This window comes from Cucumis melo, chromosome 4, assembly GCF_025177605.1.
Source record: "Cucumis melo cultivar AY chromosome 4, USDA_Cmelo_AY_1.0, whole genome shotgun sequence".
Taxonomy (NCBI): Eukaryota; Viridiplantae; Streptophyta; class Magnoliopsida; order Cucurbitales; family Cucurbitaceae; genus Cucumis; species Cucumis melo.
Genome location: NC_066860.1, coordinates 15,975,497 through 15,988,626, shown reverse-complemented (window position 1 = coordinate 15,988,626; position 13,130 = coordinate 15,975,497). Strand labels below are relative to the sequence as shown.

General features: G+C 34.9%; 2 protein-coding genes and 1 long non-coding RNA gene across 3 annotated transcripts; all 3 read right to left on the bottom strand.

The window, feature by feature from the left end:
* Positions 1-31: 31 nt before the first annotated feature.
* Positions 32-2,212, bottom strand: LOC103489971 (uncharacterized). The gene is made up of 2 exons (XR_537777.3): positions 1,831-2,212; positions 32-1,725 (listed from the first exon to the last, which is right to left on the bottom strand). It is a non-coding gene; the product is annotated as an uncharacterized LOC103489971 (long non-coding RNA).
* A 416-nt stretch (positions 2,213-2,628) lies between these two features.
* On the bottom strand, positions 2,629-4,704 carry LOC103489970 (histidine-containing phosphotransfer protein 4-like). Its single transcript, XM_008449331.3, has 6 exons — positions 4,054-4,704; positions 3,587-3,717; positions 3,437-3,505; positions 3,229-3,300; positions 3,039-3,111; positions 2,629-2,946 (listed from the first exon to the last, which is right to left on the bottom strand). The coding sequence occupies exons 1-6, from the start codon at positions 4,111-4,113 to the stop codon at positions 2,899-2,901; spliced, it is 453 nt and encodes a 150-aa protein (XP_008447553.2). The 5' UTR covers positions 4,114-4,704; the 3' UTR covers positions 2,629-2,898.
* Positions 4,705-7,420: 2,716 nt separating this feature from the next.
* LOC103489969 (NADP-dependent malic enzyme) lies at positions 7,421-12,855 on the bottom strand. Its single transcript, XM_008449329.3, has 20 exons — positions 12,531-12,855; positions 12,132-12,421; positions 11,254-11,374; positions 11,087-11,161; positions 10,674-10,825; positions 10,482-10,587; positions 10,258-10,323; positions 9,971-10,066; positions 9,781-9,852; positions 9,589-9,672; positions 9,412-9,510; positions 9,276-9,323; positions 9,120-9,173; positions 8,926-9,024; positions 8,742-8,831; positions 8,578-8,655; positions 8,369-8,443; positions 8,186-8,276; positions 7,915-8,043; positions 7,421-7,817 (listed from the first exon to the last, which is right to left on the bottom strand). The coding sequence occupies exons 1-20, from the start codon at positions 12,558-12,560 to the stop codon at positions 7,729-7,731; spliced, it is 1,944 nt and encodes a 647-aa protein (XP_008447551.1). The 5' UTR covers positions 12,561-12,855; the 3' UTR covers positions 7,421-7,728.
* Positions 12,856-13,130: the final 275 nt, after the last annotated feature.

Here is a 13,130-nt window from a genome sequence, read left to right as displayed (position 1 = left end):
ACTTGTCTCATCAAAGTTAAATAATCAATGGTAATCAAACACTTTACGAGTCTATCTAACCATTCATTCAAATTTGTTTAGGTTGTGAGCCATTCAGAACAAAACTCTTACACCTTACAAATTTTCTGATAGAACACTGATATAATATTTCTACTTTATTGATATTTAAAAAGAAACTACAATATGAAATAATAACTAGAACAAAAGCACTTGGCCTTCTGCTTCCCCTCTCTCTCTCTCAAGGAATATAATAGTCCCTTGCCTTCACTAAAATCTTCATGTCCTCTCTTCTCTCCCCAACTTCCTATTTATAATCATCTAACTGCCACATATCTAATTACCTTTATATCCTTGTCCTATAATCTAGGTATCTAACATTACCCAACCCTTCAAAAACACCTTGTCCTCGAGATGTGCTTACAAAAATAATCACAAAATTAACTCTCTTTTTTTTGCCTTTTTTTTTTATAAAAAATTTATTTACACAACCATTCCCAATGATTTGTTCTGAAATTTTCCTTTCAACTTAAAAAAAAAATTATTGACTCCAATTAGACCCAATGACTTCAGCCCCCAGAATAATCTTCCTTCGACCCACAACAAAGCTCAATATTTCTGAATCTTCCTTTTTCCATACACGTTATTATACTTAACCGGTGTTTAGTTTTCAAACTTTTCTTCTCCAATAGGTTGGGCCCATAATCAATTAAGCCCATAATGAAGATCAGAATCATTCCATCGCTTCGTTTCAATTTTGGAACCTCCTTCTCTGCACGTTTTTCTTCTCTTCCATTTTTGGGACTCACCACCCACTTCATTTACATAACAATAGGCATCCACTCTTTTATTTAAAATGAATTGAAACCCTTTAAAATACATTGAAGCCCACTTGAACAAGATTTTAGGGTTTAGTTTTTTTCCTCTAACCTCCTTTTCTACCACTTTCCGCACGTTTGCTGCCATCCTCTTTTTCCATCTGAACCAGTCAACTTCCGGCATCTTCCTTCTCCGTCGCAACCAATCAATTTCAACTTCTTCGAACAACAACTTTTTCTTCACTTAGATCTTCGTTTCGGGTCTTGCTGGTAATTCTCATCGATCTTCCACGATTTCCGGCTTGCTTGCTAAGAATTGTTCGTAGTTAAGTTCTTCCTTACTCGTCAGAAACTAAATATCAGCCTCTGTTTTAATTCATTCCAACCAGTTCTTGGTGGATCGATAACAACCTAAAGTGGTTCCAACAGAAATACTTACGATAAACACTGACCATTCGAACTTGTTTCGATCGACCACCTTCTCTTCAATTTCTATTTTCTCCAATCGTCCTTCATTCTTGATTCTTTTCATTGATGTCCTTCCTCCAGTCACCTTCTCTTCAATTTCTATTTCCTCCTTTCATTCTTCATTCTCGGTTCTTTTCGTCGATGTACTTTCTCCTTCAATTATACTTTTCATCACTGGTATTTGATTCGTCGATGTTGTGATTCTTCCACTCACTGTGGATTTTTCCTTCACTAGGGTTTCAATGCAGTTTAAAAACAGTTGTTTTCCTCGCTTGAATTCTTAACCGCTCAATGCTCTTTGTTAAGGATCTCAGATTTTCTTCAATTTTCGGAATTTTGCTTAATTCTTTCTTCATCCCGATCACTTCTTTTACAAAGGCTTCCAGTTTTTCTTCAATCCATGTTTGCACCATTGTTGATTTCCTTTCCAAGATTTATGGGTCTGATACCAATTTGATAGAACACTGGTATAATATTTCTACTTTATAGAGGATATCTAAACAGAAACTACAATAAGAAATAACTAGAACAAAAGCAATAAAAGCACCTGGCCTTTTGTTGCTTCCCCTCTTCCTTCAGGAGTATAGCAGACCCTTGCCTTCCTTAAAATCTTCATGCCCTCTCTTCTCTTTCCAACTTCCTATTTATAACCATGCCACATATGTAATTACCTTTATACCCCTACCCCGTATTATCTAACATCTTATCTTAAATGGATACAAAATTATGGGGCAAAGATTCATCATAAAGATGGAAAATTATAGAGAAAAGAGAGGAAGGAATGTGGAAGTCGGTCCCGAGGCTGGAGGGATTAGTGGATCTCTAAACTAAGACACAAAGGTGGTATTTATAGAGTGGTGAGGGCGTTGTAACTGCCGCTGTGGTTTGATGGTCAGGTTTCCAAATCTGTCTGGGGCTGCGATGCTACAGAATGATATACAGAATAATGTACAAAATCGGAAAAGAAAGTGTCATTCTCATTCCAATTTTGAGACAACGCCCTCACCACTCTATTCCAATTTTGATATTTTGAGACAAAAATATCATATTATGCTACAGAATAAGACAAATATTCTCATTCCAATTTTGATATTTTTGTCCTTTTGCAACATATTTCTCATTAAATTTTGAATGATTAAAAATATTTTCTGAGTGGTTTTGAAAATGACAAAAGTGATTTCAACCATTTTAGAATCACTCCCAAACATAATTTTAAATTCAGTTATTCAAAATGACAGAAATTATTTTGAACATTTCAGAATCAATCTTAAACATTTCGACGTTTAAGAAGTTTACTTTTGGCCAGACGTAATTTCATAGAACTACTCTACTATACTACACAGGATTACACTATAATCAAAATTAAACACTTCGATTCTATGCAATTGATCACATCAAGGACCATTTTTCAGTCTATTGGACAGCCATTTACAAGAAGGCAAACACCTGCTTACTTCCCATTTGACCAAGAAAGTTAAGACAGCTTTGAAATTGAGATGTATATACATCCCAAGGTCTCAATTCCCACTGAATCTGCTTGATTTTCATAAACATTCTACCCAACTTAATTAACAGCTAAACTTTGAAGTCTCAGCCTTTGATTCTCTATCATTTCTTACTTGGGACGACTCGCAATTTGACTTGGACCAGCTTGCCTTTTGATCTGTTCACAAAATAACACAAACATTATCATACTAAAGATCCAAACTTTGCTTTAACCCACAAGAGAAATAGAACTTTTAGTGAGATATGAACCTGAAAATAAGCTTCAAACTTCTTTTCCAGAGTTGTATGTTCTTTCTTCAGTTGATGAAAAGTCCTCAAGCATCTTTACATGTTTACAAAAGACATCAGAATTTAAAAACTAGAGCATATATACGCTTGTAGGTTAATTAATTTTAATAATAATATAGTGATCTCATTTAAGAAAAAATATTAATTATACCCTTCTCCACTTCCAGCCTTAATGTATTCCCTAAAAAGTGTACATTGAGCGTTCACCTTTTTTGCTCCAATGCTGCCATTCATTCATAATGAGATTATTGAGGACAAAAACATGTTTTAGTAAAGCTTGACAAAGAATATTTCTACACTTTATGAAACTTTATTATTATTATTATTATTATTGTTCCAATTCTTTCTAGTGATTTTACCTTGAACTACTTCCCATGAACTGCTGCATATAGCGATCTAATTGATTAAAGTCAAGAGGGCTCTTCTGTCTGCATTGAAATTAATTTGTTTCAACACTAACAGATAAGAAGGGAAAGAATAATTTGTTTTCTGGTTTGAAATTTACTTACAATGCTTGTTCTAAGTTGAGGATTAATCTATATGAATCACGGTAGCATAGAGTTACAACTTCCTCGACAAAATTTGGGTTAGCTTCATCTTGCAGCTCTTCCAACTGGACAAATTGTTCATCAAGGAACCCCTATAGAAACTAATAATGTCTAAACATTAGCTCAGGAAGATGAAAATCTTGCAACTCTTTTACTTCAAGCTAGAACTCTTCTGATGAATTTTGACTGAAGTGCATGGAATAGGAATCCATACACTTTGTTTTCAATGATAGATATCATAAGAGACGGTGCAAAAGGTTCAATAATATCAGTTAAACCGGTGCCAACCTGAGTGTAACTAGACTCTCGTGAATCTTCCAACCACTTAGAGCTAGTTTTGGTAAAGTTGTTATGAAGCCTTTCAAATCAAGAAACAAAAACAGGACAAGTTTTTAAGGAAAATGGATAATTAAGTAAGATAAAAAGACCTGATCAAAGAATGATTGTCTCATGCTGTTCATCTGCCTCAACAATTGATTTCTTTCCATCTTAAAGAACACAAGAGGGTAGGAAGATTATTATAGAGTAGTGATGAGTTTTACATATTGGTTAGGATCCAGAGGTTTATATAGAAGCGCAAGAAATTGAAAGCAATGCATATAGACTAGATTTTGAGCTTAAGAATCTGAGGCTTGAAGATAGAAGCATCCCGAGGTTTAGTGAAATTTTCATAAAAAATGGCCAGATTTCATTTCACAATCATTTGTAGTAATATTCCATGCACATACCATACATAGGTTGTAATAAGAATATAGCTCTCCATTTAGAGTCTTTGGGTTCTTTAGCACTTACCTTACAATTCTGTGCAAACACTAATGGAGAGTACAAGAATTTTAATGTTGAAAGGAAACAGAAGTGCTAACTACAGACGCAGTAAAATTGCATACCACAAGCAACAGTTGTTAAATTAGTCAGAAGTTAAAACAAAATCACTCAAGACAGGAAGCATCTTCTCAAGGATGGTGAAATATGTATAGCAAACATTCTCCTCTTTGTCATATATCTCTCATTTGAAGCTCTGAACACTGAACATGTAATTTCGGCCATGTTTGGAATGACTTTTGAACGAGTTTTTAAGCACTTGAAAAGTCATTCTAAATCTATCGTATTCCAATTCTGCCACCATTCCTATGGGAGAGAGATGAGCACAAAACAGAAAGAGATGTTTACAGTCACCATCTGCTGCCTTTTCTTGTTGAAGTGCTAAATTTTTAAAAGAGCAGAATATGAATTCTGTCGGGTACTCCATAAAATTGAAATTCCCCTTTCACATCATTTTCTCCTGTAGTTATTAGCTTAGAATCTCGCCCTTGACATTGATTGACATAACCATTAGAGAATTTGTTTTGCCCATATCCATACAAAAGTTGGCAATGACATATTATTTTGGTATCAGAATCTCTCATCGAAGTGGAGATTCAGATTCTTCTTTAGCTTATGCAGGCTAATCAATGAAAACAGTGTTAGAATGAGATTGGAATGCAAATAAATGCAAAAAACTAGTCAAGTTTAGTGATGAGAGGAAGATAAGCCTCCCTCATTCTTCTTACTTTGCTCACCGATTATCTAGAGTAAGTTATTTTAGTCGTAAGTTATTATAGTTTAATTATAATAGTTTATATTTATAGTGTAAACTATTTTAGCTTGAGTTATAATAATGCGTATTTGTGATGTAGGTTATTTTAGTTTGAGAAAGAAATAATAAACACTGTACTAAAGAATAAAAAAAATGACGAATGTTAAATAGTAAAAAATGTGGCAAATAGTAAATATGTAGTAATTGAGGATTTTAAAATAGTGTTTACAGTAGCTAGTTGTGTATTTTTAAATAGTACTTAATGTAGCTAAAAGTGGTTATTATAGTGTTTGCATTTTTATATGGGTTAGTAGTCTTTTACTTTTAATTTATTGCTTTTTTTGTTTGTCATTAATTTGAATCGGTGGTTTAGGTTAACATACCATGTTTAGCCTAATAATCATCGAAAGAGTCAGATAATATACGGTTGTCATAAAAGCAATATAAGGAGAAAAGGCCTAAACATAAGATTTCGTTTGAGCTCTAGAAATAGGATAATGCCAATAGAATTGCATGTTCTTTTTGTATTAACTAACTCTTGAAATATGTGTTTAATTGCAGAGTCTCCAAAAGGTGTTTGAACAAGAGATAAATAGGTATTGAATTATATTTATCTTGCCAAGGTGTTGTTTATGGTAGATTCTTGGCAAAATTTGATATCGTACAACTTAATCCCTCTAGGCTTGAAAGAGAAAAGATGGGAGTGCATCTGCATCTGGGTGTGTCTTAGCCTAAGATAAGCAGCAAAGTAAGTAATTTCCCCGGAGGTTGTAATAATTTGAATCCCTTTTCTCTTCATATCTATTTACGATATTTATTTCTCATACTAGTTCCCTAATTTTCTAGGATATTTTACTTAAAAACTACCAAAGCACCCATCAAAGGAGATCATTTCATCTATTACTTCATGGTCACAACCTTTGGTCTTCATTTGCTTAGTTGAATTATTGTTCTTCAATCCCTTGAGATTTGATACTTGGTCTTAATCTATTATAGTGCCATTGTACATTGTTACACCCTATGGTTGTTTGGTCTCACCACTCATAAAAGGTCGTATAAATTGCAAAGTCTATGATGTCTTATTAAGTGTATACTTTTTCTTATGAGCAACATTCTTGATGTTGAATACACGTTGAAGGTTCTTCAGCATCTTGTTGAATATTATTATGCTCCAATCATAGGTGTATAACACATCTCAATTGTCTATTATATCCAATGAAAAAAATTTCTAGTACTATGGTAGTATGAAAGTTTATATAACTCCGTTCATTTCTTGCAACGTAATAGAATATTTAAGAATTATGTAGAGTCCACGCAATAATTAATTAACAGTAAATGAAAGTAGTACGAAGTCCTCAAATGGCTTACATAAAAAAAAAAAAAATAGAATGTTAAAATCAAACCAACTTTTATATCACTTCTATCATTCAAATCTAGGTGCCCAAGTCTAAATTAGTTCAACAAGTCCAGCATATCATCATTGACCACATCTCCAAGCATGCCTTCATTACTAAATTAGGTCAAACACTTGGTAGCCAAATGCCACTTTCTACCTTAATAGATTAAACTCATTACACCAAATTACTCTCGTAGGTGGGGTGAGTAAGTTCATTACATCCAAATTACTCTTATAAGTGGTGAGCAATTGAATGGACAAAATGGTTACAAAACAAGTCTTAAGTTATCATATTGTTTTGGTTTTAGCATATTTTTGGATGAATCATGTAAAAATGAAAAGAAATTGTGTAAGCGTACTAAATGATCTTGATTATCCCAAAAAAAAAAGTTGCTCGACAATAAATAATAGTAACACCATTTGATGCAAGTCAAGAAGGCGATTGGAGATATGTTGTTTTCTTATCAAATTTGATACATTGCCAATTAAAACATGATTCTAAGCATATAGTACATGTTCTTGCTTAACATTATTCCTAAATTAAATTGCACAATTTTTATTATTGTAACTGTAAGTATGCTCTTTTAACTTAACAAATTCCAATAAAATCTGATTATTGCAACAATAATTCTCAATATAAACATTATTACATTAGATGCACACGTATAAGATATTAGTAACATTGAATAAAACAATTTGAATAAATTGCAAAACTTTTACCTAATTACCACTCCTAACCTCGACGATTTGATCCCACCATAGCGATTATTTGATTCAAGGAAAAAGGAATTTCGTAGTCCTTTAGTTATATTCAACAGAAAAATCCAACAATAATTCTTTTTTTTTTTTCTTTTTTTACAAGAAACCTGTGAATATACTTCAACAACAAGTCATGAATCCTTCAGATTTTGAGCACAAGTTTCCATTCAATTTCATGAAAAACTTGTATGAGTTCTTTTTTCTACTTTTTTTTTTTCTTTTCTCATTTTTTTCACACCTACTGCAAACTATAGCTCATTTCTAAATCACCAAATAACTTACATAACATAAAGAAAATAATACAATAGAAAAAACATTATTGGAAAATAAACGAACAATGCGATGTAGCTACAGCAGAGTAACAACACTAATCTACCGGTAATTTTGATAGCTAGGACTGTACATACAGCTCTCAGCATATTTCACCAGATCTTTAGGTTGAGGGAGGCGAGTGGCCAAACCTACAAGACAGAATTTGAAATGGGAGAATGATTAGCAAATTGGAACTGTTTAAAAGGGTTTGGGAATAGGGAAAGGGAAATAGAGTTGAAGGATCACCAAGTTCATAAGCTTTTGCAGCCACACTGGCAGCAATATGTGCTGAAATCTTTCTGATGTTGGTAAATGGAGGATAGATGAGTCCTTTGTCGAAATCTTCTTGGGACACTTGTGACGCCAAAGCTTCCGCTGATAGTAATAAACAAGTACATCAATATGATGGAAGGTTCAAAACCCAACACAATAAAGTCCATCTGAGCTTTGATAAGTATACTGTCTCTGATATGCTATACCCTCATGCATCAATCTTAATAGGCTTTTGAGTACTTACAGGCTGCTAGAAGCATGTCATCGTGAACGCGGATTGTGCCTGACATAATTAACCCCAAACCAAATCCAGGAAAGATGTATGCATTGTTTGCCTGAATTGTTAGTAAAATATCAAAGAATACTATTAGCACCCAAATCATGATTTTTGCTAAGCTTAAACTATATTGAATTGAAGTGTGCGGACCTGGCCAGGCACAAACATTTTCCCCTTGAATTTAACGGGGTCAAATGGGCTGCCGCTCGCGAAAATGGCACGACCCTGAATGCAACAAACAAACATTGTCATACAAAATGAGTGCATTTTCTACCCTTTTCATATTCAGATTTTTTTTTTTTTTTTTGGGGGGGGGGGGGGGGGGGGGGGGGTTGTTGGAATATGAACTATTGTATTACCTGACTCCATTTATACGCTTCTTCAGCAGTACATTCAGATTGGGAAGTAGGATTTGAAAGAGAGAGGATGATAGGTTGCTGCAACAAGTTACCCAAATCATGATCAGCCTACAATCTTCTAAAACTGAACAATATAGGAATAATCAGTCAGAATGATTAAATACCTCATTGATTGAAGCCATAGTCTCCACAACTTCTTTAGTGAACGTTCTTCCAACGCCTGATGTTCCAATCAAGACGGTTGGCTTGATTTCCTGATATGAAGGTGAAACAGGAAATAGAACAACTTAAAAACTTGGTTCAAATTATGAATATGCAATTGCAGAGATGCATAGAAAGATTTGACACCTTAACGGCATCAATGAGTTTCTTGATAGGTTTGTGTTCATGAGCCCAAGGTTTCTTGAAATGTTGGAGAGTATCCTTCCTAGAACTTACAATCAGCCCCTGAGGAAAGAAACAAAAAAATGAATTTGAAATAAACAATAAAAAAAAATATACGTGAATGATAAACTTCTCCTCAAGCTTGATGAATAAGTTACCTTGGAATCCACGAGCCAGACCTTTTTGCGTGTCTCTTCCAACGGAGCATTGGTCTACGGTAAACAAAGGACTGGCTTGTTAATTAAGATGAAGATTAAATAAATGAATTCAGAACAAATAAAATCTATAGTCTAAAAATGATTATTCATTTTAACCTGTTTTGATATCTCAAGGGCTATGAGCTCCGCAATTCCGGTACCGGCCTGTAACAACCAAGGCAACACCAAATGTTAATATACTAAATCAACATCAAAAGGAGTATTTTTAAGATGTTAGACAGTATCGACTTACTTCGCCAGCACCAAGGAATAAAAACCTATGGTCAGCTAAGGATCCGCCAACAACCTTTAAAGCTGAAATGAGCCCAGCAAGTACCACCGAAGCTGTCCCCTGAAATTCAACGATGATGATTATAGTAGAGTTGTTGAGATTACACAAGTAGTAAAACAAAAAGTCCAGGGTTCTAACCTGAATGTCATCATTAAAGACTAGATGTGTTGGGCCGTATTTTGCTAGCAAGTCAAATGCATTATGGTTTGCAAAGTCTTCGAACTTCAAAATGTGGAAATTGAATTAGAAACATATCAGAACGAGTAAGAAAGAAAAAAGGAATGCATTTGCTCAACTACACAGTAAGTATGCATAGTTATAGCAAAATACCTGAATGAGGAGCTTCTCACCATAACATTGTTTGACCGCAGTCATGAATTCATCCATAAGTTCAGCATATTCCTGTATTGAAGAAAATCATTCCACATAAGCTCGAATGCAATATGAGACATGAATTTTCACATTGAACTACAAATGATATGTCGAGTCGTCGACCAGAGAGAAGGAATGGGTCACAAACCTGCCCAGTAGCCCTCTTCTGCCTGAGCCCAATGTAAAACTCATCATTCAACAGCTCCTCATTGTTTGTACCAACATCAATGGTCACGGGCAAGCACTGAAAAAACGAAAAGTTTAACACTGAATCAACAAGAAAAAGAAATGAAGCAACAAGGTTAATTTTGGAAATCAAGAATGGAATAGGAAAAGATCATGTACGAACTCATTATCAGTAGTACTATTATTATTTTCTATAACAAGATAAATGGAGATTATATAGGAATAGGAAAAGATCATGTAAGAACTCACTGCAGAAGGACGAACACCCCCAAGTGCAGTATATAAAGAGAGTTTTCCAACCGGTATGCCCATCCCCTGAAATATTTACGTGGATTTTGCTATGTTAGAATCATTAGGTATAATAACAGATACGAAGAAAAAGTTTACTGCCTAATCTCAAGCTTCAGATAACGATCATCATTTGAAATACTTCTAAACAAGATCCCTTAAGGAAGAATTGCAAAGGGAATAACCTGACATCCAAGATCCCCTAGCCCCAAAATTCTCTCCCCATCAGTAACTACAATGACTTGAATGTTCTTCTCAGGCCAATTCCGCAAGACCTCAAGGATCCTCCCCCTGCAAAAGAAAACTCAAACTTTTCAACATAAAAAACCAAGAAGATGCATCACCAGCCGAGAAACCTCAATTGCAATGAGCCGTACTTTTCTCTCAAACTGATATATAAACCCTGTGGTTGCCTGAAGATGCTTCCATATTTCTGGCAAGCTTCACCTACGGTTGGTGTATAGACAACCGGGAGCAATTCTTCTACATGATCGATAAGGAGCTTGTAAAACAATTTCTCATTCCTCTCCTGAAAAAGGGTACAGCAAAATTCAATTGTAAGACACAATTCACTGAATCCCGTCATCAAAGTATTAATATTGAGATAGACTTGTAGAATTTATCGTAAAACAATTTTCACTCTGTATTTGCAAGGATGAAGCACAAATTATGAACACATGTTAGTTGAACAATGTTCACAATCTTGTATTCAAGATCATGAAATCCAAAACCCATAACCAAGAGTCATTCAGACGTTCTAGAACTTAAAGATGAGATCAACAGTGGCTACCTGAAGATCCATCATTGCCATGTACTTCTGCAATGGTACTTGATATTGACGGATATTGTGCAACATCTTCTTTACCTGGAAAGTAGATTCAAATAGTTTCCATAATAAAAAAACGGGGACAGTAAAACTTACACTCGGACTGAAGAGTATCTCAAGTGAAGGCAAACCTGAAGATTTTGAGCAACAATTGTTGGGGGTAGAAGACCGCGCAAGTAATGAGCGTCTCTTTCTTTTTCAGTAAATGCAAGGCCTTTGTTGTGCCGTGGGTCTCGCAATAAATTATATCCACTGAGGTTTCAGCAAAAACCAACAAAAAACTAAAATTAGCTATGACAGGTTAAGATGTAAGACAGCAGAAACGAGAAAGTAGTGACATGTTAACTGGACAAGAAATTTCTCAAAGTTTTACAGAGCTCAAATAAGTCAGAGCAGTCGATCACAAATCGGCAACTTTATGAAATGTAAATTCAACAAATAACACATCACTCTAGAAAATTACCAATAACAAAGGACTATGATCATGGAAAAGACATTATTCAATTCAGAAGTTAATAATCGATCGATCTAGATTGGAAAAGAGATAAAGGGAGGAAGTCATGCATCAAAGGAAACAACTCCAAAGCCGAACTAATGCCAATTCTTTTCCACAAAAGAATAGATTAAAATCGTTAGGTTGAACATAAAAAATGAAGAATGAACATATTACTCTAGAAGATTATGAAGAACAATGGACTATGATCATCAATACTCAGGTTGAAGCACACGAGATATAAAACTAAGATAAATATTTAAAAAGAGGATAATAAAATAAACCCCCCATAAGGAAAAAACCAATATATTAAGCATAGCACTCAAATATAATAATATGATGGAATTTGCAATCAGTTAATCTCCATAACGTTTAAACATAAATAAAGGCCACGATTAAGATGCCACAAGGTTATAAAAACATGAGGTCAACAAACAAACCACACAATCAAATCTAAAAAGAAAAAGAAAAAGAAAAATCCTTATGAATAGGAAAGATGGGGATCGTGATCTTCACCTCGCAACAGACACGCTCCAAGGTGTCATGATTTGTTCATCCATGGCAGCGGCAGAATCTTCAACATAGGCATCCTGAGCCCAAGAGCCGGCGGTGGATTTGGGTTCCACTTCAACCACCGGCGAGGGAGGTTTAGCAATTTCTTTCACAGTGCTGTTCTCCACCAGAACACTCCCGCTTCGCTCACCGGCTCGACCATTGGAATCCATGGACACCACCTTGAGAGCCATCGGGCGCCGGTTCCCAGTGCCGGAGGGAGTGGAGCAAGCTCCAGAAACACCCATCTGGGTCTGAGAAGAAAAAGTAAAAGAACAATGAAGAAATCAGAGATGAAAAAAAAAAAGAAAAAATGGAAGAAACCCAGATAGAAAAAGAGGAAATGGATTAGAATTGGAATACCAGGAAAGTGGTTCTGTTCAAAGAGATCATGGTGAAAAGTGATTGTTGTGAAAGAGGAGGAAACAGAGGGGTTGGGTTAAGTAAGGGGTAGGAAGAGAGAGGGAGAGAGAGGGAGAGAGAGAGAGAGAGAGAGAGAGAGAGAGAGAAACAGGAGGAGGAAGAACAATGGAATAAGAATGAGAATCTTAAGGAAGAGAGGTGTGCTCCGGTTTGTGCTGATAAATCAGTTCTCTCCGCTTCTCACTCTCCCCCCTGATCTGCCTCTCTCTCTACCTGGTGGTTTTTTTAAGTCTAAGCTGGAAAGAGGACCATGACTTCGGAATTTCGGAAACTTATGGGAAGGGAAGGGAAGGAAAGGAAGGCTCAAAAAATGTGTTCTTTTTTTTTATTATTATTTTTATTATTATTTATATTTTAATATTAAAAAAATTAAATTGGTCTTTAATTGAATTAAAAAAAAAAAAAAAAGAATGAGAGTGGTTGGTCGCCAACTGATTTTTTCAAATTAACAGATCAAATCTGTAATGAAAAGTAATATTAAAATATTGGTAAGAAAATGCTTGGAAACTTAATTCAACAATGTTTTCATTCTTTTCTTTT

Excerpts from the sequence above, each read along its gene's own strand:
- LOC103489970 (XM_008449331.3), bottom strand. The coding sequence starts at position 4,113 with ATGGAAAGAAATCAATTGTTGAGGCAGATGAACAGCATGAGACAATCA. Across the intron at positions 3,112-3,228 it reads AAGGCTGGAAGTGGAGAAGG|ATGCTTGAGGACTTTTCATC; the intron begins GTATAATTAATA and ends AAACATGTAAAG. Across the intron at positions 2,947-3,038 it reads AGTTTGAAGCTTATTTTCAG|ATCAAAAGGCAAGCTGGTCC; the intron begins GTTCATATCTCA and ends TTTTGTGAACAG.
- LOC103489969 (XM_008449329.3), bottom strand. The coding sequence starts at position 12,560 with ATGATCTCTTTGAACAGAACCACTTTCCTG. Across the intron at positions 9,853-9,970 it reads AGAAGAGGGCTACTGGGCAG|GAATATGCTGAACTTATGGA; the intron begins GTTTGTGACCCA and ends TCTTCAATACAG. Across the intron at positions 8,044-8,185 it reads TGACATGCTTCTAGCAGCCT|CGGAAGCTTTGGCGTCACAA; the intron begins GTAAGTACTCAA and ends TATTACTATCAG.